Consider the following 25,039-nt stretch of genomic DNA (forward strand, 5'->3'; position numbering starts at 1 on the left):
TGATTTCTTTTAAATGAAGAAAAGGGATGGGAAATAAAGAATCATCCCGAATAAGAAAAGGGCTCTCCTCAAGACTGCTCCTTTAAATCATTGCTATGCACCCTCTGTGATGTCTTCCAAAAACATCAAAGACATCCTCCTGGAGAGAGATATGTACTTGAGTTTAATCTTAGGAAGTTGGAAGTTGTTAACAGTTGACACGTCACAGCTAGAAAAGGAAATGAGTAAACAGGCTACCATTCTTGAGAGATGAGTATTAGTAACATCTATTCATGTTTGAGGGCTACCACTGAAGAGCAATTTCACCTATCTTCAGATTTATGAAAATCTCTAAGCCTGCTCCCCTTAAGAGAAATGGATTAGTTTAACTTACTGTTGGTGGTTTGGTCTTTGTTTTTGGAAGCCTTTGTACGCTGGGAGCTTGCTGTGAAGACCTGGTGGTGATTTGGCAGACTATACAGGTTATCTATGTGACTGTGCAGAAGTAGCCGTATTTCCCACAGGCTGTGAGTGACACTGTTGCAGAATATATCACATTCTCACCTTATTCCAGCTGACAGACATTTTGCAAACCCAAGCATTAACACTGTTTGATACGCCTTGGGTTCCTGAACGTTCTTTCCAAGGTAAGACAGAAATTTTAAACAAACAGGTCTGTAGCACACATTTAAAGAAACATACCCAGTTTTACTTCTGCATTTTCTGTGAGAAGAACATTCTGTCCTTTAATGTCTCGATGGATGACATGATGAGCATGAAGATGTGCCAAGCCCTAAAAATAAAGCAAAACAAAACCAAGACTTCCCTTATTCTCATTATCGTGACCTTTTGTTGCCCTTTTATACCTTCCCAGACTTCACGGGGAAAGTCCTTTACGTGTGATCAGCAACATCAAGTCCTCACTTTTGGCAAGGAGAGAAGACAACAACCAGAAGGCATGACTGTAGCGTAGCATCTCTAAAGTACAGTGTGAATAAAATGAGGTGCCAATATTTTTTACTTCTCTCTCAGAATAAACACATTTTGGGCATGAAAATAAAGAAATAAATAGTAAAAAGAAAAGAAAACAAAACAAAAGAAAAAAGGTGAAGAAGACTGCAGAATCTCAACGAGGTACAGAGACAGGATGCGTTTGGCCGCACTGGGTTAAATTCTACTTTCAACAGGACAGCAAAACTCTGAATTCAATGAAAAACTGATCACACAGAGCTCAAAATACCACGTCAGACTCTTTTTGAATGCAGCAAATGTTGCTGTCATTCAGCTAATATTTGCAATATTCTGTCTCCTCCTTCTTTCCCCAATTGCTCATGGTTAAGCTAGCATAGATACAAAAAACCACTGAAATAATACACTATAATAAGCCAAGGGATACTTTGCTGAAAATGTTTAGCTTCTGTAATACAGTATTAGTGACTTCAAAATGCACCTTTCACCCAACTCCTAAATTTTCCAGAAGGCAACGTTTTCAGCCCAGATGCAATGAGTTATTCTCTGTTTTAAAATGAAGAGGATTCAATCCAATTGCTTGTTTCATGCAAGCTTGATGTTATTGCTTTCTGCTGCAAGAGCATAAACCACAGGTTTTAATATCATTTGTTTTAATAGAGATATTGCAGCCACACAACCACAAGAACTTAACCAGGCCATCACGATTTTATTTATTTATTTATTTTGCAGCTAAGAGCTCTCCCCACAATCTGCAGCTGTAGTTATTACAATATGCAGTCTAATGCCAAATCCAGGTGGGATGGCTGATGCTCTCCACTGAATATACTTATCAACAGCAGCTCCAGAAGCAGAGATTTACCCCTATTCAAGCGTTACTTTGGCACACTATTTGAATTTTAGATCCAGGAATATGCAGTTATCTTAACATTATTTAGAAAAGAAGTAAAACTTCACTACATGGAAGACGGATCAGTAAGTCTGTAATGGGTTTGGAATTTACAATGATGGGTTTCAATGTTGTTTTGGTGTTTTTTTTCCAGGCCAGTACACTGGATTACACTTTGGAACGGTTTTATCCTCTCTACTTTCCAGGAACATATACACACACAATAATTAATAAAAAATAATCCCAAAGCATACTCAGAATGAAATATAGTTGCAAGAATTATCTTGGCCAATATTGCTGCAACAGGGCCACCTTTACCATTTTTCGATGTTGTTTACCCAACATTGGTTCTAGTAGTGCAGAAAAAAGGTCCCCTAACGTGTGCAGATAAAGGAGTTATAATCATATTGACCTTACACATCAAGAATAGTCAAAGCAATGAGCAGTAGTAATATCACAAGATACGGAGAAGGATGGTATTTGTCACAGAAGACAATAATCGATGTGTTTTTCATACAGAAAATGGGATTAACTAGAGTACTATGAGATATTAAGTAGCCATCATGCAGGCAGATGGACATTTGGGCTGTTCTGAGCTCAAGGACCATAGCGCACAAGCCCCATGGATCAAAACCTTGAAGTACTAGTGCTTATTATTGCTTTACATTAAGAACCAAGGGCAAGGAAAGGATTTTTTGTTCCAAATGAGCAACAAAGTTCTGGTCCAGAACTCACCCTGAGAACCTCTCTGCAGATGTATGCAATCCAGTCTTCCTTAAAACAGTTCCCTTTTGTCTTCTTTACCAGATCAGTGACGGAGCCAGCACCACAGTACTCCATCACCAGCTGCAGGAAGACAAAAGCAACACATCTTTACCACAGCACCAACACCACAGCACCAGCAGAGATATCAAGAGTGATGTCTGCTGCACCACTATCACGGCAAAGTGAACTATGTGCCACCCTCCTGGGTGCCAAATGATGTAAAATCTCTTTTCCTGAGCAATGAACATTACTGAGTAAATAAATAAAAAACAAGAACTCAGGAGTGTGCCTCTCCTATTACAGGTCAAGGGTAAACATTTTCTTTCTAGTAAAAACAAATCAGAACAAAAACAACCAAGAACAAAAATAGCACTAACAAAGGTGGGATTTTTTGTTTTTTTTTTTTTTTCTGTTTGCTTTTTATTTTTCAACTGGAAAAGAATGTAGAAAGTGACAAGGAAAAGGAGGGGAGAGGAAAAGACAAGCTCTGATTCATCACTGTTAAAAAAAGATGGAAATATGTAACTTGGGAAGAGAAAGTTCTAACAACAAATCTGATCAACAGCCTAAGTCACAAGTATTATACGTTATGCTCATCCTCTTAAATGAGGTGGGAAGCAAATGGATGAGGCCAGGCTCGTCTCGGTTGTGTGTAGTGAAAGGACAAGGAGTAGTGGCCTAAAACTTGAACGTAGGAAACTCCATACAAACATGTGGAAGAATTTCTTTATGATAAGGGTGATGGAACACTGGAATGGGCTGCCCAGAGAGATGGTGGAGTCTCCTATGGAGATATTCAAGACCTGTCCCAATGCCCACTTGTGTGACTTATTGTACGGAACCTGCTTTAGCAAGGGGTTGGACTCAATCTCTTGTTGTCCCTTCCAACCATTGTTAAGCTATGTGTAAAGGAACAGGGATGTTTCTTTTCGATGACTTCAACATTCCACCAAGACAAGGTCTGAGACAAGTACATCGGAGCTCTAAAGAAAGGAGCTGGACGTCCAATGAACACAACACAAAGCACTTACCCAGAGCTGATCATCTTGGCCTGCAGGACTCTTCTTTACAAACGCACCATAATATGTAGCAATATTCCGGTGATGGGAATATTTTTTTAGCATATTTATCTCCAGCTTGATTTCTTCCTCCTCATTCTGTGTCAGAAGAAAACAGAAGGTTCTGGAAGTGCTGAGAGGTCACCAAGCCTACGCACCCTCCATCTTTGACAACGTTTGGGACTCAACTGGAACAGCCCCTGAGCAACCCACCATGCTTCAGGCAGGACTTTGGGCTGGAGACCTGAGGTCCCTTCAACCAGAACTGTTCTGTCAGTCTGAGACTGCAGTCCAAGGACAGGCTCATAAACTGAGGATGGAATCATTCTGATCCTTTGGCCTAGGACTGAGCTAAAGAAGCAAAAATACCCCCATGTGGTTGTAACAAAATCATATTGGCTCCTCATGGGGCTAGACAGGATCAATAACTCCCGTTTGCAGCTCCTGTATGCAGTAATTTAGTCTTGGGGAAATGAACTGGTCTTAAACAAATAAAAATATTCCTAACACTCCATTATGTAAATACTCAGAAAGTACTTGAGTACTTCATCTTCCTACTGCCACCAAGGGCCCAGCTAAGAGGAAACTACAACAGGGCAGGCACACAGCCACAGGTTGGTCTCTGGAGCTAGAGCAGGGCCAGGGCTTGCCCCCTTTCCAGCAGTCCCCCACCCTCCACACACACAGGGTGCCCCACCAAGTGCTGCTGAGTGGAACCTAGTGCAGGCCCAGCCACTTTTGTTCCAGACACTGTTTTGTGCCAGCTCTGTTACTCCACTGCCTTTGCTGAGCCTCCTCAGGCAGGCATTCTCCTCTGGCCAGTCCAGCCAAAGCTGTGGGGTGCTAACAGGAATAGTTTTAACATCAACTCTATAAGGAAACATCATTTTTCAATGAGGTCTTTTTTCAAGAGGTCCTCTCAGAGCAGCCTGTTTGTTTTGCAGTCCCTGAGAGAAACAGTGCACAACGCACTGTGAAATGTCTGTAGATTTTGCTGTCTCATTTGCTTTAATAGGAAACACATTGCACTGTGAGGTATCCATGCATCACTTAAAAGAAGTTTGACCAAGCTGAAAATTAATTTACCTTGCTGCAAAACATTCCAGTCAGCACTTACTAGCTGAAGGGAAGAAAAGGAAGCAGCAAGAATAGTTCAGACCCACAGGACATTCTTCTGCACTTTCTCACTGTTTTCCAGTCACTTTGCCACTGAAGCTTTCTTTTAGCCATCACAACAGACCGCTTACAAAACCGGCCGCACTGTCCCTTCAACCTGTACCAAAACACAGAAGCCTGGCAGGCTGAAACCAAATTCTTTCAAACATCTTATTAAATCTGACCTGAAAAAAGCATTCCCAGCAGGAGTAGCCAAGAACTTCCCTAATAGCTTCAATACACAGGAGATGTACTGCCAAACCAAAGCCTAACTTTCTTAAGTTTTAGGAAAAGGGAAATGTGAAATAACTCGAAGCAAAAACAGCTATTTCTGGTTTCAGAAGAGTCTCTCTGCTGAACAAAGTCTCTCGAGGCACACTTACTACACCAGGTGCTTCATTCGTCTTTTGTTTGCAATTAAGGACAAAGGAAAACCTTTAATCTTTGGCTTAATAGGACCCTGGGTGTCATATAACTTAGAAAGGGTAAGGACAAGGCTGGAGTAGCATCTGGAGCGTCCAAGAGAAATCAGAGCTGCCTCCCAGACAGCATGCAGGAAACCCACTGTAAGCAAGGCCGTATTTCAATCTGTGTGTAGCCAGGGTCAGATAAAAGGGAACTTGTGCTCTTGCCTTCTGGATGGGAAGCAAAGCTCTGCTCCCTCCGAGGCTCCAAACTGTGCATGTGAAAGATGGAAATAGGCAGGTGAGCACAGAGCAACTGGAGACAAAGGCACCCATCAGCTTTTCAGTGCACAAAGGTGTTCAGGAATCCCACTTTCCACCACCCCGTCTGTTAGTGCTGTCATAAGCCACATCTCCCAGGGGTCTGGAACCTGTTCATGAGCCACACTGCTTGAGAGAAGAAACAAGCTCACAGAGTGCAGGTGCAAAAAGATGCTTGCTTTCACAAACCAGTGCAGTTCCACAAAGATGACAAGCTCACAATCAAAGGCAATGACATTAAGAAGCAACGAACAAGAAAGCACATGCCTCTGACCTCAGGCAGAAACCAAATCATCAGCTGGTAAGTACTCCACTAAAAGATCCCTCAGTACTGGGGGTGCTAATGACAGGTTTCTCTTTACATGTTATTTCACTATCAGGAAAGCCTGAAAGCAATGACAGGGAATGGCCTGCTGCAGAAAAGCCCCTTGACCAGCTGCACTGAGCCTCAGAGACAAGCAGCAAGGATCAGCAAGGATCCCACCTCTCCATGCACCCTCTGTTTATTTGGCACAGTCAGCAAGCAGGAAGCACAGCCTGCACAGACCCAGGAAAGCACACTGCCATCAGCTCCACTTCAACAATTTCAAGGGCTCTCATCCCCCAGCTTCCCCCAGAAAACGTGACACTGCAGCACTTCCTGACAGATGTCCATAAGATCCCACAGTGACCACAGCATCCTGCTGCTGCTCTTCAGAAAGCAGCCCGGGGCTACAACTTGAAGCAGCAAAGGGCAGATTTGCTCAGCTCCTGGTGAGCCTCAGATCTCAGAGCTGAATAATCGCAGCTGAAGCAGGGCAGTGGTTTTCTGACGAAATAATTTATGGCCAGAAAAAAAAACAAACAACAACAAAAAAAAACGAAGTAGAATTGACGAAACAACATTTGGCTGAGACATCTCAGTTATGATGAAACATTAGCTGGAAGGCTCCTTGGGTTGGATTTTCTAGTGAAAACAGGATGCTGGGGGAGAAAAATCTACCACAGAACGTGGAAAAGGCATAGAAGTGCCGCAGACTCTTGATATGATTGCTGTCCTTGTTCAACACCGTTCTCTCCCATGTCAGACAACAATGACCAATTACTGCGCAGTGTTGTGGGCTGCTGATCAAACAGCCACCAACCTACATAAGCATGGGCTCCAACAGACCTGGTAACTGGAACTGCCCTACCAAGTCTCCTGGAGGCTTGAACTGCAGTCTTCCAAGCAGACATCCAAACCGCAAGGTCATCACAGGCATTCAGCTCTTCTCCACTTTTACTTTTTGGACAGGGGTGAAGGCAAAAAGACTGCATTTGTCCAGGTTTCTTTAAACAACTGCCTGTTGTGAAATTTTCCTCCCCAAGAAAACTGTTCCCAGTGAAGCACAAAACAGGCTGTTTCACTACTCAAAGATAAAAATGACCATGGGGGCCAGAATCTTCCCAGCTCACTCAAGCAGGTTTATTCTGACAGCTTCCATTTCCCAGAAACCAAGCTCCTTGCAAAGTGCGATTTACATGCAGGACACTGAAGACAAGGATTTCAATATTTTAAAGACCTAATTTAATGCCTCAAGCCAGCTTTTCAAGCCCAAAGGAACAGAAAATAATTTCAACCCGAGCTGACTAACAACACAAGAGAAACACTGAGTACTTGGCAGGCTTTGTCACACTGGATTTCTGTAGGTTGAAAGGATTTCCGCATTACAGTTCAGACTCACTATTGCCATAAGAGGCCTCAGTGCCCACACACTATGACGCAGCAGAAGGCTTTCACTATTTTACTGGCAGAGAAGTGAGGTTCAGAGATGCTCTGGACTCATTCAGCACCAGTCTCAGTCATGCTGCACCCATGCTCCAACCTTCTGCAGCAGCAGAGCAGGCACCAGCTTCAGCCACTCTGCAGTACAGGGGACCAGAAGCAAGGTCCCCAACCAGACAGACCAGCTCAGAAGGCAATCAGTAATCCAGAATAGCCATGGTTTATCAGCACGCTCACTATCCAACTCTTAAAACTGTCACAACTGCTTTTGTGTTAAGTGACTCAACGTGAAAACATCACAAGTTATTATTGCTGTTCAGCCCCTCTAGCAATGGGACAGATTCCCCTGGGAGGCGCTGACTTTCCAACTCACAGAGAAGTAGCAAATCAAACCTGAGCAGCTGTTTTGTTCCCAGAATCATGCAGTGTGGATTTCTGAAGCTTTCCAAGGCTTTATTCCATCTAAACTTTGTGTCCATGCAAGAAGGTATTACTGGATGCTGCATTATGTTGCTTACATACAAAGCAGACTGTATGCTGGTGTTAACATGACAGCCCACAAGTGACATCCGTGGCTAGCCTTCAAGCAATGCTGGCTGACCCAGCAAGGCATGAAAGCTGTCCACACAGAAGCTCTGGCTCACTTCTGAGTCCCACACAGGATCTATCCTGTGGATTCCTTTGTCCAGCCACACATTTGTTTTTACAAGGTGGTAGTCATAGCCAAACCAGCCCTTAGACATTCCTCATAAAAGAGTTACAGCAGCATCAAGTTCAACTAACCAGCATGCAATTCAGACCACCCCATCAGCAGAGACATCTGGCCTGGACCTGCTCTACATGACAATGCTCACACAGACTAAATCTTGCTCTGTTGTCTTCCAAGACAAGCAGAAGGCATAGAAACACTGACAGAGCTTGCTCGTGCTTGTTCAAAATGCTCCACATAGTTGTACCACCGGCAGCCTTGGCCCAGAGGACCTATTTGTTATCTTAGGCTATGACCCTTCCTCAACATTCCAAGAAGACCAAATTCATCTTGGAGTTTTGTGCACCGCGTCCACACTGCCAGAGCAAGGAGCCAGAATGGGGAGCTGGTCATCCATGCTAACAGGTGTACCCCAGGGAACCCAAACTTCCAGCACACTTTGAGGAGAAGGTGCAGGCTCATCCCAGTCCTTCTGGGGCACAGGAGCATAAGATTTCAAGAAGGTAAGCTGCTTCACTACTAGCTGTGCTCAGAAACAAAGATCAATACTCAAGCTAATTTCTTTGACACCTTGTTCCAGCACTGACACCAGTTTATAAATGTGAGCAGTGACAGTGCCAATTAAGCTGTCTGCTTCTCTCATCTGTCAAATAACAATAAAGAAGTGCTACAATTGCATTTCTAACATGTTCTTGCTTGCTTGCTGTCATGGCATCTACACTGAGGAATGGCTGGCATGTGAAGGGAGAGGATGTGATAAAACACAGTAGGGGTATTGCACAGCTATAGGAAATCTTTTATATGCTGTCTTGGGAAACAGATAATCAACCAGAAATAAGCAGGAAGAGAGCTCTTGTCATTATTTTAGAGCACAAAAACATAGAAATGCATCCCTTATTGCTTTGTCCCCACTGGACAGGTACAATTGAAATTCTAGTAGCATTAGCACCACTCAGAACTACAAAAAACAAACCACTGCTGAGCTACCATAATTTATCCCACCAGATTGTCTTTCATAAGCTGTCCACATTCGCATGATCTGATTCTTTATCTTCCCTTACACCTTGATAATTGCTTTTTGATTTTTGGTTCTCTACTCACCTCAGTAACATTCATCACTTTGATTGCAGCTAGTTGCCCAGTCTTAACGTGGCGGCCCTGTTAAAATAACAAAACACTGTAAGCAAAACATGCATGTAAACTGTGTACACAGTAGGTAATGATGCATCTAACGGGGCTGTTGGAGCATAATGTCAAATGAGTTTATGGGTCTCCATCCGACCTTCGTAGATGAGGTGCAGCCACTAAAGCTGTATGTATTTTATGGCTTCTTAAAACAAAAAGTTTTTTGAAGACGGTGAGGAAAAGGAAGGAATAAAGCTATCAAAAGAGCAAACTCAATACAAAGACCGACAATCTATGGTTCACAAGAATGTATATTAGAAATGCAATCAGGAATCTTGCTGCAAATTGCACGGTTTCTTAGCTAGGTAAGAACAAGTTACTCCATACATGCAAAGCATAGTGCTTTCTCCTGATAACCAACACTAATCTCACTCTGAAGGATGGTATCAAAAGATTTGCATGGACAGCGGATTGGCTATGCATCCTAATTTCTCCCTTCCATTAGCATTCAGAAATGGGTCTGAAGCTGTAAGGCTCCAATTTTGTTCTTTAAATAGTGGTGCCTGAAAAGCTGTGTATTGAAATAGCTAACTGACATCAGCTAAGTAAGCAAGCCATAGAAAATCAGATATCAACTGCTGCATTTTGCAGACAAAACGATTTGCTGGTCCAATTTACACCTGCAAAATTAAAAGCTAAGTTAATGTAACTTTACAGCTCAGGTCCTGTCTGTACACAATTGCACACAAATATTATTCCAACAACTAAGCAATTTTGCACCAAAGAAAAGTGATACCTCGTTTTCAAGCGATGTGTCACAGTCATGTTTTCTTTTACAGACAACTGAACCCTGCTTAGACTTTGTGCATTTGCAAGTGCCCTCCATCTCCAGGAACACCCTGGGACTGCAAAGCTTTTTCTCAAAAAGCAGAGTGTGAGGATTTCTGCACCATCAGACACCGGGAGGAAGATGAATGGCAGCTTGCTTTCTCCACACTGCCAAAGCCACCGCTGCAGGCCATAGAGAACACTCCCAGGCACTGCATGCCATGGCAATACAACAAGGGGTTTGCCTCAGAACACACGCACATGTACCATGCTGGCAACCCAAGGTGCCTCCAGGAGCAGGTGAGCAGGCTGGTAGGCACCTTTGGGTCACCCTGTGTTCTACAGAGGGCCATGGCAAGAACTGACTTTTGTAATTACAGCACTGCATAGAGACACATTCTTTTTTTTTACTAAAAAATAAATAAATCAATACCACTGCACTTGATACAGTGCATCCAGAGTCCAGTTTTCATGGCGTTCAGTTTCATTTCAGTGCACGAGACCTACTCAGATTTGCCCCTCTCTATTAAGCTCCCAAGTCTGCAGTCATGCAGACTGTTGGATGACAGGAGCTCAGCCCTTGCAGAGCCTTGTCTCAGAGCAATGTCTGCCTTGCACTTTGCAAAGTTTCCTTCCCAGTGTACCAAACCCACTGGCCCACATGCAACCTCTCATGTGCACAGGTTCATCTGCAATAAATACTCCCTGGCCAGGTAAAGCAGCACACCACGGTAACCATGTGCACTTCCCACCCTTACATTCTCCTGGACTCCTTTGTTGCCCTAGAACAAAACACAGTGAGGGTTGATGCATCGTAGAATCCAAAGCTTTCTCAAGAAGACAAGAGGAGAAGTGCTGAGAGCAAAGGAGCAACAAAGACACATTCTTGCTGGTTCAATCCAATTCTCAACTTGCTACAAGTTAGTTCCAATAACTTCTGTCACACCTTCATAAAAGAGCTTCCACGTTTCTTGGCTGCATTGCCAACTGGAGAGCCTCCTCTTCTCCACACAGAAGCCAGCGAGCAGTCACACTGAGGGCTGGAGGGTTACTCTCACAAAAAGGTTATCTAAGTGTAATGAAAATTATCTAAGAGCAATGAATTTAAAAGTGTTCTGAGACCAGAGAAAAAAAGAGCATCTTGGAAAGCATAGCTAAATGCTTATCTATAGATATATATCTCAATGTTGAGATCATTTTACTGCCATCTTGGCACATTTCATTTTGATTACAATGCAATTTCCTAAAAATAAAATAATAATAATAAAAAAGCAGATTCACTGTTATTGTAGAATGAGAGATGTCTCTAACGCCTCTGTACCAAAGAATGTGGCAGAATTACATAGCGCATAGCATCATTTCCATCTATCTCTGGTATCATCTCAACATGCACAAATCAAATCTCTCCTTTAAGATCTACCAAAGGAAAAGGCTCAGCTTGCCAATGCCACCCAAAATGGCAGAGCACACATACAGGCGTTCATGTAAAGTGCCATTAATGCCCAGGCAGACTGACCGAGCAGAGCAACAGGCTGCACGCTGCGCTCACTTTAATGCCCAAACCACAACAGTTCTGACAGTCAGAGTGAAAACCCCACGTTTCTCTCCTTTACGTTGGGTTTTTGTTTTCGTTCTTTTCTTGAACTGTTTCAAGTACATTTTCCTTGAAATCTCTTTAAGTGGTAAACATCCTGAGCTCAGCCCTGCCCTGGGGTTCTTGCTAATGCACTGACACTAGTGTCAAAGCAAGGGTTTCAGGGCCCGGTCCTTTATCTTTTCAGTTATCAATAAATCTCAGAGGTTAGGCAAGGTTCATGGGAACTCTTACACACTGCTGCTTCTGCTGAAGCCACAAGGTTGAACATGTTTGAATTGTTTTTAGAAAGGTGGTGTTTTGATTTTTTTCTGTGTAAAGCTCCCAGCAGCAACTGGCTGCTTTAACTCTCACCAACCAAACAATGTGCAGTGCTCATTCACAGCAGATCACCAAAGGGAATCAATCTGCTGTGATTCAAGACCCAGCACTCCATATTTCCCCAGAAACTAGGCTGAGGACAGCACGGTCCATGGGCTCCTATTTCATGAATACATTTCATCTTTCATCCAAATGAATCGCTTTGAGAGCGCCTTTCAACTCTTGTGACTGTAGCCAACATACTCAATGGCTATCTGCAAGTCACCCACGTCCACACCCAGGATTACAGCACTAAATGCCATTAATTGCATACAGAGTTCAGACTTGAGCAATTCTGAAACTCAAGGACTCAGACATTGAAGTTCCTGACTACATTTTGGTGAGGAATCCAAGCTGGAAGAAATTCTCCCATTAGCTTCGAGTCCAACTAAATTCCTCTTCTCACCCAGAAAATACTTCCGTGTAAAATCTGCTGCAAGTGCCAGTTAGTTACTACAGCAACATTCTGCAAACCCAGGGCCAGCACTCAATTTCCTCAAATCTGAATGCTAGTCATTGCAGCCACATTTGCAGGCGATGCACTGTGCCAAAGATCTGTTTCTGACGTGTTCCAACTGTGTGTTATCTCTGCAGGGAGAGCTACGTTGAATGGGATAGATCACTGGGTGTTTCTCCCAATGAATATGCATTTATCTTCTTAGCTCAGATCAATATAGGCACCATTTATTTATGTGCTCTACCGAGGGCCAAGACACACATTTTGCTATTTGGATGAAACAAGAATATCAGCATTAGCAGACAAGTTATTAGACAATAAGGGAACTTAGCTCAATTATGTACAATACCTTTTCCTTTTAAATGCAAACAAATTCCTGAGGCCTTGGATTCGGCCACTTATTGCTGGAGACCAGAGGGGCCTGCTTCCAGTGACAGTCACCTCTGCCATCACACATGCATAGCACACTTATGCTGTTGGTCAGAACACGGACAGAAAGCTGTGGGACTCCAGACTAACCCTTCACAAAACTTCCTGCTTGCATATAACCCAGATATCACAATTTGAACCATTACGATGGCCTCTGTGTCTTTCAGGTTTCTACTTGAAAGGCAGCCTGGCTGTCGGAGCTAGAGGACCTTGTTATGGGAAGATCTCTGCAGCCGGCTGCCAGCCACCCTTGCAGAGAAGGGTGATGGCCCAGCTGTTCAGCTGCAGGCTCTTCCTGAAAGTGAATTCAGCGAGCAGATTTCCCGTTCAAAACCCACATATGAACTTTGAAGTCTGAGCCGCTCTTGGGTGAGCCAGTGCAAGGCTCTGCGGTTGCTGGTGTGCTGCCAGCTCAGCTGTCTGCGCCAGCGTGGGACCCCACCCTCTCACCCCTCTCCTCTCCACCCTTTCCATCCTGGTCAGGCAAGGAAAGCCTTCAGGAGACTACACAGCAAGCAAACAATGCTCCACATGAGGATTCAGGAAACCCCGTGTTCTATTCCACATGACCTCAATGAAGTCATGATCCTTCTGTTTCCCTTTCCACCTACAAAGGGCTTCTCCACTTAGACTGTGCGATTCAGATGAGATGAGCAATGCCCGCTGTTGCCAGTCTGCTGACACCAGCCCTGCCTGCTGACAACACGAGGGCAGCCTCCCGTGCAGCTCAGCCAGTAGGACACCCAGGGCATAAGACCTGCTCTCAGACTGCTCAACAGAAGGCACTGCTTGGAGCCTGTCTGTACAACAGTTCTCATGAGCAATAAATCCCCAAAACCACCAGATGCAGCTTTTTTTTTTTTTTTTTTTTTTTTTTTTAATTTTAAACTCCTGCCGTTCCTATTTCCTCCCATTGTACAAGTGGAAATGCAGATTGTTTGCTTTGCCTAATGTTTGTCTGTGTTTGACTGCAGACCAGTGGGAAAACAAAACGAAACAAAGGATTGAATTCAAGCCCTTGTGCAAACACGTATTTGAACACCTACGTTTCTGCAGTATTGGTATGTTACTCACTTGATCAGATTACTGTCCTGAAGCAAAACACGAACCACTGAAGGCTACTCCATTCTTGTGTAAGATTGGACTAGAGATCTATCTCCAGGGATTTTGAAATCAGCCCCCAAAAGGGGTCATCTGTGTTGCGATTAGCAAGATCAAGATACACACTAAGAAACACCAACCTGAGAAAATACCATGCTAGTCAGAACATGACAACAGAAGACTTATCTGTGACTTACTTGAAACCAAGGGACAGCAGAACATCCACTGTCACCTTTGGTACCTTCGCCTCTAGTAGAGGAGTCTGGGAGGGGAGGTATGAAAAGCTGCCTGTCCACTTCTCCTCTTTTCCTCACATCTTATTTACTGGGACAAAAACCCTGTGTCTAAATATCAATATTTACGCAAACAGTCGTTCCAGTAGCCTTGCCATTCACTCTGCGTTGAACCAATTGTCACATCTCCTGACACCTACTGCAGCCCACCATCATTCCAGCCACAGAAGCCCTGTGGTTGGAGACAGGAATGCCTTGTGCAGCCTTGTGCCCACAAAGCTATGGCCGGGATCCAGTCCCTCTCAACACCTGCAGCACCCAGCAGGACCACCACGCCAAAAATCTGTATGCTCAGGAAAATAAAAACATGGAGGGAAATAAAAATAAATAAATAAATAAATAAATAAATAAATAAATAAATAAATAAATTGGATCTCATTTTGCTGACAGGCCTGCCGAGATGTTGATTGCAGGGAGAGGTACAAATCCCTCCACCCCAGTGACTCACATCCATCCGTTACAGAACTGTGGGACGCTGAAGAAAACCTCCATGTTGCACATCCCTGCAACATGAAGTCATGGGCGGTCGGAGGCATCCCACTGGCCCCATCCTGCAGAGAGGAGGTCGTGGCAGGGCTGCAGGTCAGCTGATAGGTGGCCAGGTAATGGAGCAGGCATCCAAAGGTGGGGCTTTTGTCTCACCACCACTACGAAGCTCTGAAGGTCAAGCTGTGCAAAGCAATTACAAACCTTGTGCGTGAGATTCATGTTTTAACCCCGTAACACAGACTTCCTGAACACATGCTAATAAGCAAGGCTTTAACTTTGCACGTACACTAAGATCTCAGTTACTACGTGACTGAATTTTTAACAATTCTGATTAAAAAGTCCTTCAGCACTCTTGTGAACAATAACAGTAACTCAGTTGAATTTCATGTTCTGAACAGTGTACAGCATGGACAAGGTTATGTGTGGGTTAAAAATGCATTACAGGTTTTTGTTTGTTTAGGGGAGCACAGCCTAAAGGGTTCCAGCCTATAGGAAGAGAGTTGTAACAAATTTAAAGGTGATTTACTTTTGCACTCCAGTTCTCCTGGTACTTTTCTTACATGGGTTGCAGTATGTGTGTCTTTACTGATGTTTGCATGAGACTACATTCTGCAAAGGACAGGCAGCCCAGTGTTAAAACATGTTACACGGGGTTCTTGTAGTCTGAGCCTTTCCTCCAGTAGGACAACTCACGACCTACAGTTCCCTTTACCTAAGGTGAATCCTGAAAGCAGAATACTTCATGAAGAACCATTGTTGAGCTCAGAAGGTCTAAGGTCTAAGGCCCAGGGAAAGGATGCATATTTCAAATAGCTTGAAAATTAAAAAAAAACAGGGTCTACTCTTGGTGTCTTCTCATTTGGTTCTATTTCATGCACCATCTTCACTAAACAGGCACTTAATAGACACAGATAGTCTGTGAGAAAACACATCAGTCATTAGATTTCTGAATGAGTGCTGTAAGAGACGAACTGTAAGGCACTAATCTTTTAGGCAGTTGGTTCCATTCCTTCCAAAATCCTATTGGCCACATAGTCCACAACACTCAAGGGGGAATGAGTTACAAATTTGGAAAGATTTTCAGTATCAAAGCAGTATGAATGAAACTTGACTACTTTTCTAATTATTCTTAAAAGCAAAACACACTTTGCTTTTCTAATTAACTAAGAAAGGACAGGGTTTCCAAGTTCACTTTCCTAAAGAAAAATCTGAATTTGAGAAGAGTCCTGATGTTATTTTTTTCTAAACTGACCTAATTAGCTTCATATAGCAAAAGCCTTTGCCTGGCTCAGGCAAGCTGTAGGTCATATGTACAGCAGTGGCTCCTCAGCAGCTAAGAGCTGCCACTTCCCAATGCTGCATCTTCCAATCTTCTGTAGGGATCGAAGTCAATTGTGGCAGACAGAGAAATGAACAGTGAACTCCTGAGTGGAGACAAAAGGAATATAAAAAGCAAACACAGAACCGACCCCACAGAATAACTTCACAAAAATAGCTAAACATATTATAGCCAAAGAACCACAGAGTGTTAAGCATCGCAGACTGGTAATTACCGGTACGTACAAAAGAAAAACAAAAGAAAAAAAAGCAGCAGCTAACCATAGGAAGAACTGGCTGCAAAAGGGATCAAGAATTTCCTGTGCCAACTGCAAGAGAGCTTTACCAGATCTCTGCGCTGTGATCTGAGCCTTGCCCTGTGCATAGGATCTACCAGCAGTGCTCAGGGCAGAGGAAGCCCTGGATGTACAGCTGTTGGTCCCAGCAGGCATGGCCTGCCTCACACTGCACAGCCCCGGCCCAAGGTCTGCACTTCCATGTGTGCTGCTGCCTCCGCTGAAGCCAACAGAGTATTCACTGCTGGATTCATCGCATCTGGATTTACACTATAAAAGCCATATTTCTTTAAGTGAATCCCACTTCGCGCCAAGTTTTATAACCCAAAGCTACTGCCCATTGGAAATTAATCTCCTTGTACGGCCCTGGATGCAGGGCAGATGAAAACAGAAAGCACTTGCTATCCTGACTGGCTGTAGAAAGATGCATGCTCATCAACACACATCTAAGGGCATGTAGTGACAGGACAAGTGAAAATGGCTTTAAACTGGAAGAGAGCAGATCTAGACTAGATATTAGCCAGAAATGTCTTTGCTGTGTGGGCGGTAAGACACTGGAACATGTTGCCCAGCAAGGCTGTGGATGCCCCCTCTCTGGAAACATTCAAGGCCAGGCTGGATGGGGCTGTGAGCAGCCTGCTGTAGTGGGAGGTGTCCCTGCCTATAGCAGAGGGTTGGAACTAGGTGATCTTAAAGGTCCCTTCCAACCCAATCCATTCTATGATTCTATGATTCTTTTCCCCTCACTCATGACTTATTACTCAGGATGTCATATCGAACTCTCCCAGTCAGGAAACATCGCTAACTTGTATGACATCAAATACTACAAGGTCCAAGTTGCTATGGATAAACATGTGCACACATACACAGACCCACATTTTCCAAACAGTACGACTGAAATCCATGGGCTCAGTCCCTGAAGCTACAAGCAAAAGTGAAGCTGCACCACGGCCTTTCTCGTGACTCAGTTCCAAACCCAGTTCTCATTCTCTCAGCTCTGAACAATACCTACTCGTTTGCAGATTCTAATTGCACTAGGCTGTCCAGACAGCTGCAGCCCATCACAAAGCAGCTGTCAAGAAAGAAAAAAAAACCCAACAGAACAGCAAAACAACCTAAACATCCCACAAGGCATCCAGTGAATGCAGGCAGCTGGGTGGAGAAACGCCTCTATCAGTAGCAGCGTGTCTGTAACCTGGCTTATGTGTACAATACAAACTTCCAAAAGTGGCACTCCTGCCTAGACACCTTCCTCTGATTGTATTCACATTAGACTCGACTCGGAAAGTTTAACCTTCCACCAGTTTAAAAACAATTTCCTTTTGCAGCTTCCTTGCATGTTCTGTCATCCATACCCAGAAGCAAAAATGCACCACCAACAGCTCGTCGCTCCTTAGGATAAATTTGGTAGTAAGTACAGAAGAAAAACTGTGCAGGGCCAGCTAAAATGCACAGCAGTGCCAATGCACGTATTTAAATACCACAAATGCTAGGTTTCCACGAACAACAAAAATGTCTTTCAAGAAAATAAACCGAAGAGCATACAAAAACAACGCGTGAGCAAATCTACTTCCTGAATGTTTTCTATTGCCTTCTAGTTTCTGAACCTTTGGGGGCAGAGAGGGATATGGAATAACAGCGATCTGCAAGCTTTCCTCCAGTATCAAAGCCAGACACTTAGCCAAGTTTCTTGCTCTCCTGAGAAAACTAGGCTTAGAGAACTGTGTTGCCCTCGCATCCACCCGTGCTTTAACCCATCAACATATTTCAACCCCAACTGACAGACAGAAGCCACAAAAATGAGCAAAATCTGATATGCTCTGTGAGAACTGCAGATGAGCCTCCCACCCTCCGAAGAGGAAGGCTGCAGCATGGCAGCACAGCTCCCTGCCCCACACTGCCTGCTGGCTGCCTGCAGCAAGTCCAGCACACCCTGTGCCTGTGGCAGGCACGCAGGAAGAGCACAGCCACAGCAGCACCAGCCCATGGGCCAGCACAGACTATGAAGGACTCAGCAAAGGAATTGGACTGACGAGGTTAGGGGTGAACTGGGTGAGGAAGGACAAACTTCCAAGCAACTGCATTTTGTTAGCTTTACAGTTTCTTCCCCACCTCCCTCTCCCCCCCAGAAAAGTATGAACTTCAGGATTTCCTTTAATGTAAAAATATATCGTCGGTGCTTGCAGGCTTCTCACCTTTAGTCTTAGCAGTAACACTATGAAAGTGCTATCATGCTTGCTCCACTGGAGCTTATACAACATATGTATTTTTGACATCTGCTTGCACAAGAAAATAACTATATCCCATGAAAGAAGCATTAAAGAAACCCAAACACCAGCAGGGAAGGGGTTCTGAAATCAGGCAGGAAATGGCTCACCAGCACCGATTCTTATTTGCCACTTATCTGCCTGATGAGAACAAGGTGAGCAACCTCCTGTCACTGTTAGCATTTTACATCCACTTGGAAGAAATCAAACAAATGACATCACCGGAAAAGGACTGGAAATAAACAAAGTTCCAAATCATTATTTTTAAAGACTTGGCTCGCACACATGCTTGACCCAGTGAAATTAGAAATGTATTCCCAGCTCAGTTTTGTTAAGCGTGGACATGCTCACTGGCTTGCATCACTTTTGTTTGTCACTTCCTTTTTGCTGATCCATCCACACTGGACATCATTTTCCAAAGTGCTCTGCATAATTCTGGCCCTGCAGTTTCACAGTGGCTTTAACAAACGAAGAGAGATTAATGCTGAGTTCTTTTACCTGTTGCAACCTATGGTAAAGAATCTGCTTTAGCAAGGAGTTTGGATTCGATAATCTCTTGGGGTCCCTTTCCAACCCCTGTTACTCTGGGACTCTGAATCTTCCCTACCAGGTCTGAAGATTTTTGCTGTTATTGTTTTTAAATGAAGAATTTGGATTAAGAAAGTCAGCAGTTAACACTGGTGAAAAGCCTGACTGGTGCAAGTCTATCCTCACAAACCAGGACAGCAAACATGGGCCAGAGCTGCGGGTGGGTGCAGTTGGTGGTTTAGTCCTTGCAGCAGCCATACACAAGGACATGCTTCTGTGGCAAGGCAACAACCTTCTACCTGCTAATGCTTCCTATTGTTTTTGCCAAGAAAGTCAAGAATAATAATGTAAGAAGCTATTTTCTGCCAAACCACAGGAGCGCTGTTGTTTTATTTCATCACCAGCTCCATGCACACACCCAGTTATGTAAAAGCAGCAGCAGAGATCGTACAAACCAGCCCAAAGCAAGTGGGTTAGAAATGCCAAGCCTCAGAAGCATGTCTGCAGAAATGAGTGACTGCACTGATGGTAAACACAGATATGGTAAGCAGAATAATGGGGGAAAAATAAAAAAATCCAGAGGCAAAGTGCTCCACGTCATCTCATCTACTTCATACCCTGCTCACCAATGAAGCTCCCTTCAGTGGGTGACGATGAACAAACACCGGCGTCTGCAGCCAGGCCACGAGCCAGACATGGCTTATCAGATCCCAGCCAACCCTAGGAACACCTAGAGAAGAGCACAGTCAGCAGCCTGCCCCAGGGGGTGAAAAGTGCAGAAGCAGCAGCTTCCCCGTTTCTCTTTCTGATCATTCTCCCTGTTCTATAAAGAGGTCTCCGGAAATGAAAATGCTTCACGCAGTCTCTGGGGACTCTTTGTAAAGCACAATGGCTACAGAAAATGAACAGTTTAGATAAGAGGGCACTGTATAATGCCATTACTTGCTTGACAGCAAAGGAAGCTGGAGAGGAAGGAAAACCCACTGCTGGCATACATACACCAGTAATCAGAGAGAAAAACCCCTCTGGAAGTTCCAGTAGTGTTTATACATAGTGAGATGCTACCAGAAAGGCTTAATAATCAATCAATAATCACAGATTATTTCACATAGTGACATCTCCATCCCCACCTCCTCCAGGCCAACAATCCCAGTCCTGCCTCAGGCCAGAGCTGGGGACAGCCTGGTGCTGCTACTCTTGTGCCTGTCAGAGTTGCACCAGGAGCCCATCTCAACAATATAAAGCATTCTATACTAATAACATCAAAAAGCCTGCCAGAATTCCGTGCTGTAAACAGTACAGCAACCCCAAAAGCTCAGAGAGCAATGCTGCCTCTAATCTACTTGCTGCAACACTCAAAGCCCATCTGTGTGGCAGGCGGGATCAGCGCCATGCAGGCTCCAGGCATCACCCTGGGCTGACAGGGTGATAGACTCTTTCTTTCTTTCCTGGTCAGAGATCTGTAAAATTGGAAGAAGTCAAATGGCATTAGAGGAGCTAAACAGGAATTTGCTGTGCCTCCGAGCAGCCTAATGAATGCATCAGGTGTTTTGTAAACACATCTAAATGCTCAGTCCCCAGCAGACAACACATGCACGCCTGTATGTGCAGATTCCTGTGCAACAGGAAAACACTAAATTCAACACCTAAGCCATGGACACAGATCATGCAAAGTCTTTTACCAAGTGGGTACCTAAAAACTGATGTGAAGCAAAGAAAGGAAGTCAGGAAGAGAAGGAAGGGTGAATCCTGAATCCACTCTCCCCAACCTTTATTCTCCAGCACGCAGGATGAGAGACCTGAGTTTCCAGCTTTTGTTTTGCAACTTCCTTTATTCCAAACACTCCCAATTGAAGTCTTTCAAGTGTCCAAGAGAGAGGAAAGCTGGTGCTTCTCTTCATTCCTTCATTCTTTCTGCATGTTTGGGCATACTTACAGATGGTTGGCTACAAGACATTTAGGTTCTCCAGACCTGATCTATTTTGGCCAAAGAAACTGCCCCAGCTGGGCAGCCAGAAATCTGCTGCATCCTGTGCACGTGCACACCTCCTCATCACTGTGTGAGCCAGGAGCTCAATGCATCTGGGGAATGTCTGGTGTATTTAGGCTGAGATGTGCACATGCTCTGCCATGCCCAAGCTGCCCAGGACTCATAGCTTCTAGGAGCACTTCAAGCACCCAGTGTCTGTGCTCCTGCCATCCCAGAGCAAGCTGGCAGCCTTCCACCAGAAGAGCTGGCAAAACATATTCCATAGCTCAGGAAAAAAAATCACCCCTCATTGCATGGGACAAATGGTCTGGTGCACCCACCTCGTGTTTTAGTGTTGCTTGTCCTCTTCTGCAGAGCAAAAAGCACAGCTGGGCCCCGCTCCTACTGCCAGCAGTGCGTGCAGGATGGGAACCCTTCACCTCAGCAGTGGGACTCCTCAGTCCACAACACCCACCCCTGTCTTCTGATATTGATATAAGGGAATAAGGCATCTGCTGATGTTATTTGGCTTCTGAGTGCGTAGCATTTGTAAAGAAACCTCTCACGGTAAATATTTCATGTTAGACTGGAAAAAGCAAATATTAAAGCACAGAATTTTTCTCCTGGTTCTTCTCTTTTCCCATGTTACCAGACAACATCACGGACAATCTGTGTAAATAATACATTACAGAGTCCATTACCTAAACCACAGGCATCTTTATTTTATATTGTTTTTTGCATATATTGTTGCATATTTTAGTACAATTGTTCACATGTTTTAAGCAAAGAATGAAGGAAGAGTAGAAAAATCTACTCTAGTAGAAATAATCAGTAAATTGGTTACTTTTTTTTTTGGCCATTATTTTTAAATATCAGGAAAAAATCCATGCCAAAATATAGTATAAACAAGAAAGTTAGGAAGTTTCTCAAGCTCAGTAACATATATTTTCTGAAGACAACCACGTGTTTCACTTATGTTCCTTTCCTCAAAAATGTCCTGCGTGTAATGAAAGAAATAAATAGAAGAAAAAACACCCAGCACTGAAACTGCTGCTGATGAATGTAGAGAGTAACTCTAGTCAGATAATGGGATTTAGTCAATTCCAGTATTCAGCAAACTCAACAGAACGTCCGTATGCTGCCAATATTCTCACATTTGGTTGTAAACATTCCTCACAAATAAGAGTTCATTAATATTTACGTGCATATTATGGCGATGCCAAATGACTCCAGTATGACAGTGCCTTCTTTTAGAGCACGCAGTACTAAAGACAGCCTTTGAAATATTAAACATCCCGCTAAATTAAAATGTACGTTCAGATGAAGGAAGCAAACAAAATGCAGTGTTTTGACGTTTCTGAAGCAAAGTTTCCAAATGGAAGCCAACACGTCTCATAAAATGTTGCCACCAAGGCTCCTGTTGAACTCAGTGCGCTCTGACTCAAATGGAGCTGTTTCTGAACAGTGTGACATCAATAAGTGGCTGCTAACCATTCTACAGCCAGCTCTGCGAGTAATACCAATTCCTTTCTAACAGAATCACGAGACACTTGACAAATTAAGGATTGCTCCATTGGAATAGCTGCAGTCAGGCAGAGAGACCTGGTCTCTTTTTGAGCACCCAGAGTTCCAAGGCAGCTCAGAGCCTTGGCTGATGCTTTGGAAGCCTAGGCAAGTAACAGCACAGGAGGAGTTACTCTGGCTCATTCTCACTTTCAAAGCCATCAGGGCAGCAGTGCCTCTGCAAAAACATTGCCCAGACAGAGGAGAAGACAGGAAGAAGCAAGAAGGAAAGCTCCATCCACTGATCTGCAGCTGCCCGTGTCAAACCTCTCTCTGACCTCTAAGTACAAGTACTTTTCTTGCATCATGGGAGCACCTAACAGTACGGGCACAGACCACAGGCTAACTACGCATCAGCTAACACAATCACGTGTGAAGGGAACTGGGAAGGTCACTAAGTTTGCTACAAAGAACGTCCGCTGGATCACACACTCCCTGAGATCTCAGAAGCTTGTAAGGCTTTGTGCTTTGTTGGGGAAGAAGGAGATGAGGCAGGAATGGCCTTTGAAAACGTGCCTCTAAAACAAATCTCAAAACCTTTCAGGGATTTCACGACACCAGTAGGGTTACAAGGACACACCAGTAGGGTTACAAGGACAGGATCAGAACACAGAACACATAAAATTAAAAAAAAAAATAAAAATAAATCCCATGTTACAAACAGCTGAAAAATAGTTTCTCCTTCATTTTTATTCCTAAGACCTATATTTGTAGCTCTGCCCAGGCCAGGAAAATTAGCACTACCCAGCAGACTGAGGGCAGCTGAACATCAGATAAAGGAAGGATTTTATCACATTTATGGATGTTATAATTTAAAATCACTTAGTGAAAATTGCAATACAACAGAACGCATCAGGCGCCTCTGCCCAGTGCCTCAGCAAGCTGTCCAACCCAGCTGGCAATGAAAGTCAGCTTTCTGCCCCACTTCCTCCCCCTCCCCTCGGAAGGACAGGATTACTGTCTGTCCAGCCAGGTTTTGCTGCTGTCCACCCAGGCAGCTGCAGCCTGAATAGCTGTGCTGTGGCCAGGCACCGCCCCACCTGGCTCAGAACCCAGCAGGAAGACAAGTGCTGCTTTCTGTTGGGTGCTGGAACTGCAGCACCCCAGGGAAGCCCCCAGAAAAACCACGTAACAAAGGGGTTGCTGCTGCTGCAAATCAGCTGCAGTCCCATCCTGAGAGCAAGGATTGACCACAAAGCTTCCTGACACAAGTGCTTTTATCTGCTGCTGGATGGTCATCAGAGGGCAAAATTACATCTCTACAGTTACAAGGAGACAGCTGGTAACACAAGCGCTAGTGGAGCATGTCCAGAGAAGGGCAGCAGAGCTATGAGGGCTCTGGAGCACAAGTCTGATGGGAGCAGCTGAGGGAACTGGGATGGGTCTGACTGGAGCAGAGGAGGCTCAGGGGAGATCTTAAAGCTCTCCACAGCTCCCTGAAAGGAGGTTGTGGTGAGGTGGGGGTTGGCCTCTGCTCCCAGGTAACAGTGACAGGATGAGAGGTGATGGCCTTGAGTAGCTCCAGGGGAGGTTCAGACTGGATATTAGGAAACATTTATACTCGAAAAGAGCAGTAATGCACTGGCACAGGCTGCCCTGGGGGTGGTGCGGGCACCATCCCTGGAGGTGTTTGAGAGCTGTGAGATGTGGCACTGAGGTACACGGTCAGTGGGCATGGTGGGATGGGTTGGATGAGATGATCTCAGCAGTCTTGGTTCCATGATTTTGTGGCATGCCTGCTCCACTCGAGGACAAGCTGGGTGTGAATGTGGGCTCACCTCTGCAGAGAAGGCATTTCAGAAAGGGCAGAACAAACCACAAGGCATGTTCTGCAGCTCAAGTAACCTGACATCCATTCTAGAGGCCTGCGATTCATACAAAAAAAGCTGCAGCTACTAAAGCTAGCCTGAACCGGGATTTAACACCTAAAAAAACACATTGACTTTCTGCTGTTTAATATCAAGAAACATTGTTTCACCTATTCAGCCAATAGCTCCGTCTATGCCCAGAGGTTTTTTGGACTGCACCTGGTCTACTCATCATAAATCTTCCCTTAGCCCTGCCAATTCTCTTTCGGGAAGAGAGAACAATAAAACATTTCACAGTAGTTAAGACACAGTAAAGCATGCAAATTGCTGGCCACTGACCCATACCTTCAGGTAGGCACAAACCTGCTGAGCACTCACTCATATAATCATTGGGGTCGAAGGGACCTTAAAGCCCACCCAGTTCCAATCCCAGTTGCAGAATGGGATACATCCACCAGCTCAGGCTGCCCAGGGTCCCATCCAACCTGGTCTCAAAGGCCTTCAGTCAGAAGTAGTGAGACCTCTATAACGAGTGAGGTACAAACAGCTCAGCTACGTGCAGGACTGGGGAAATTAAGAGGCTGAACTTGTTTCCTGCCATGCTTAAATTATCACCAGTGCT

The 25,039-nt window shown here is 44.4% G+C and overlaps 1 protein-coding gene across 1 annotated transcript in view; it reads right to left on the reverse strand.

Annotated features, from left to right (window-relative positions):
• Positions 1–25,039, reverse strand: part of NRK (Nik related kinase) — a 90,258-nt gene that overhangs the window by 55,857 nt on the left and 9,362 nt on the right. Inside the window, exons 3-6 of the mRNA XM_072334225.1 lie at positions 9,095–9,151; positions 3,634–3,759; positions 2,573–2,683; positions 682–772 (exon numbers count right to left, since the gene is read on the reverse strand). Coding sequence (XP_072190326.1) covers positions 682–772; positions 2,573–2,683; positions 3,634–3,759; positions 9,095–9,151 — 385 coding nt within the window. The remainder of the gene's footprint in view (positions 1–681; positions 773–2,572; positions 2,684–3,633; positions 3,760–9,094; positions 9,152–25,039) is intronic.

The sequence above is a fragment of the Excalfactoria chinensis genome, chromosome 4, assembly GCF_039878825.1.
Source record: "Excalfactoria chinensis isolate bCotChi1 chromosome 4, bCotChi1.hap2, whole genome shotgun sequence".
Taxonomy (NCBI): domain Eukaryota; kingdom Metazoa; phylum Chordata; class Aves; order Galliformes; family Phasianidae; genus Excalfactoria; species Excalfactoria chinensis.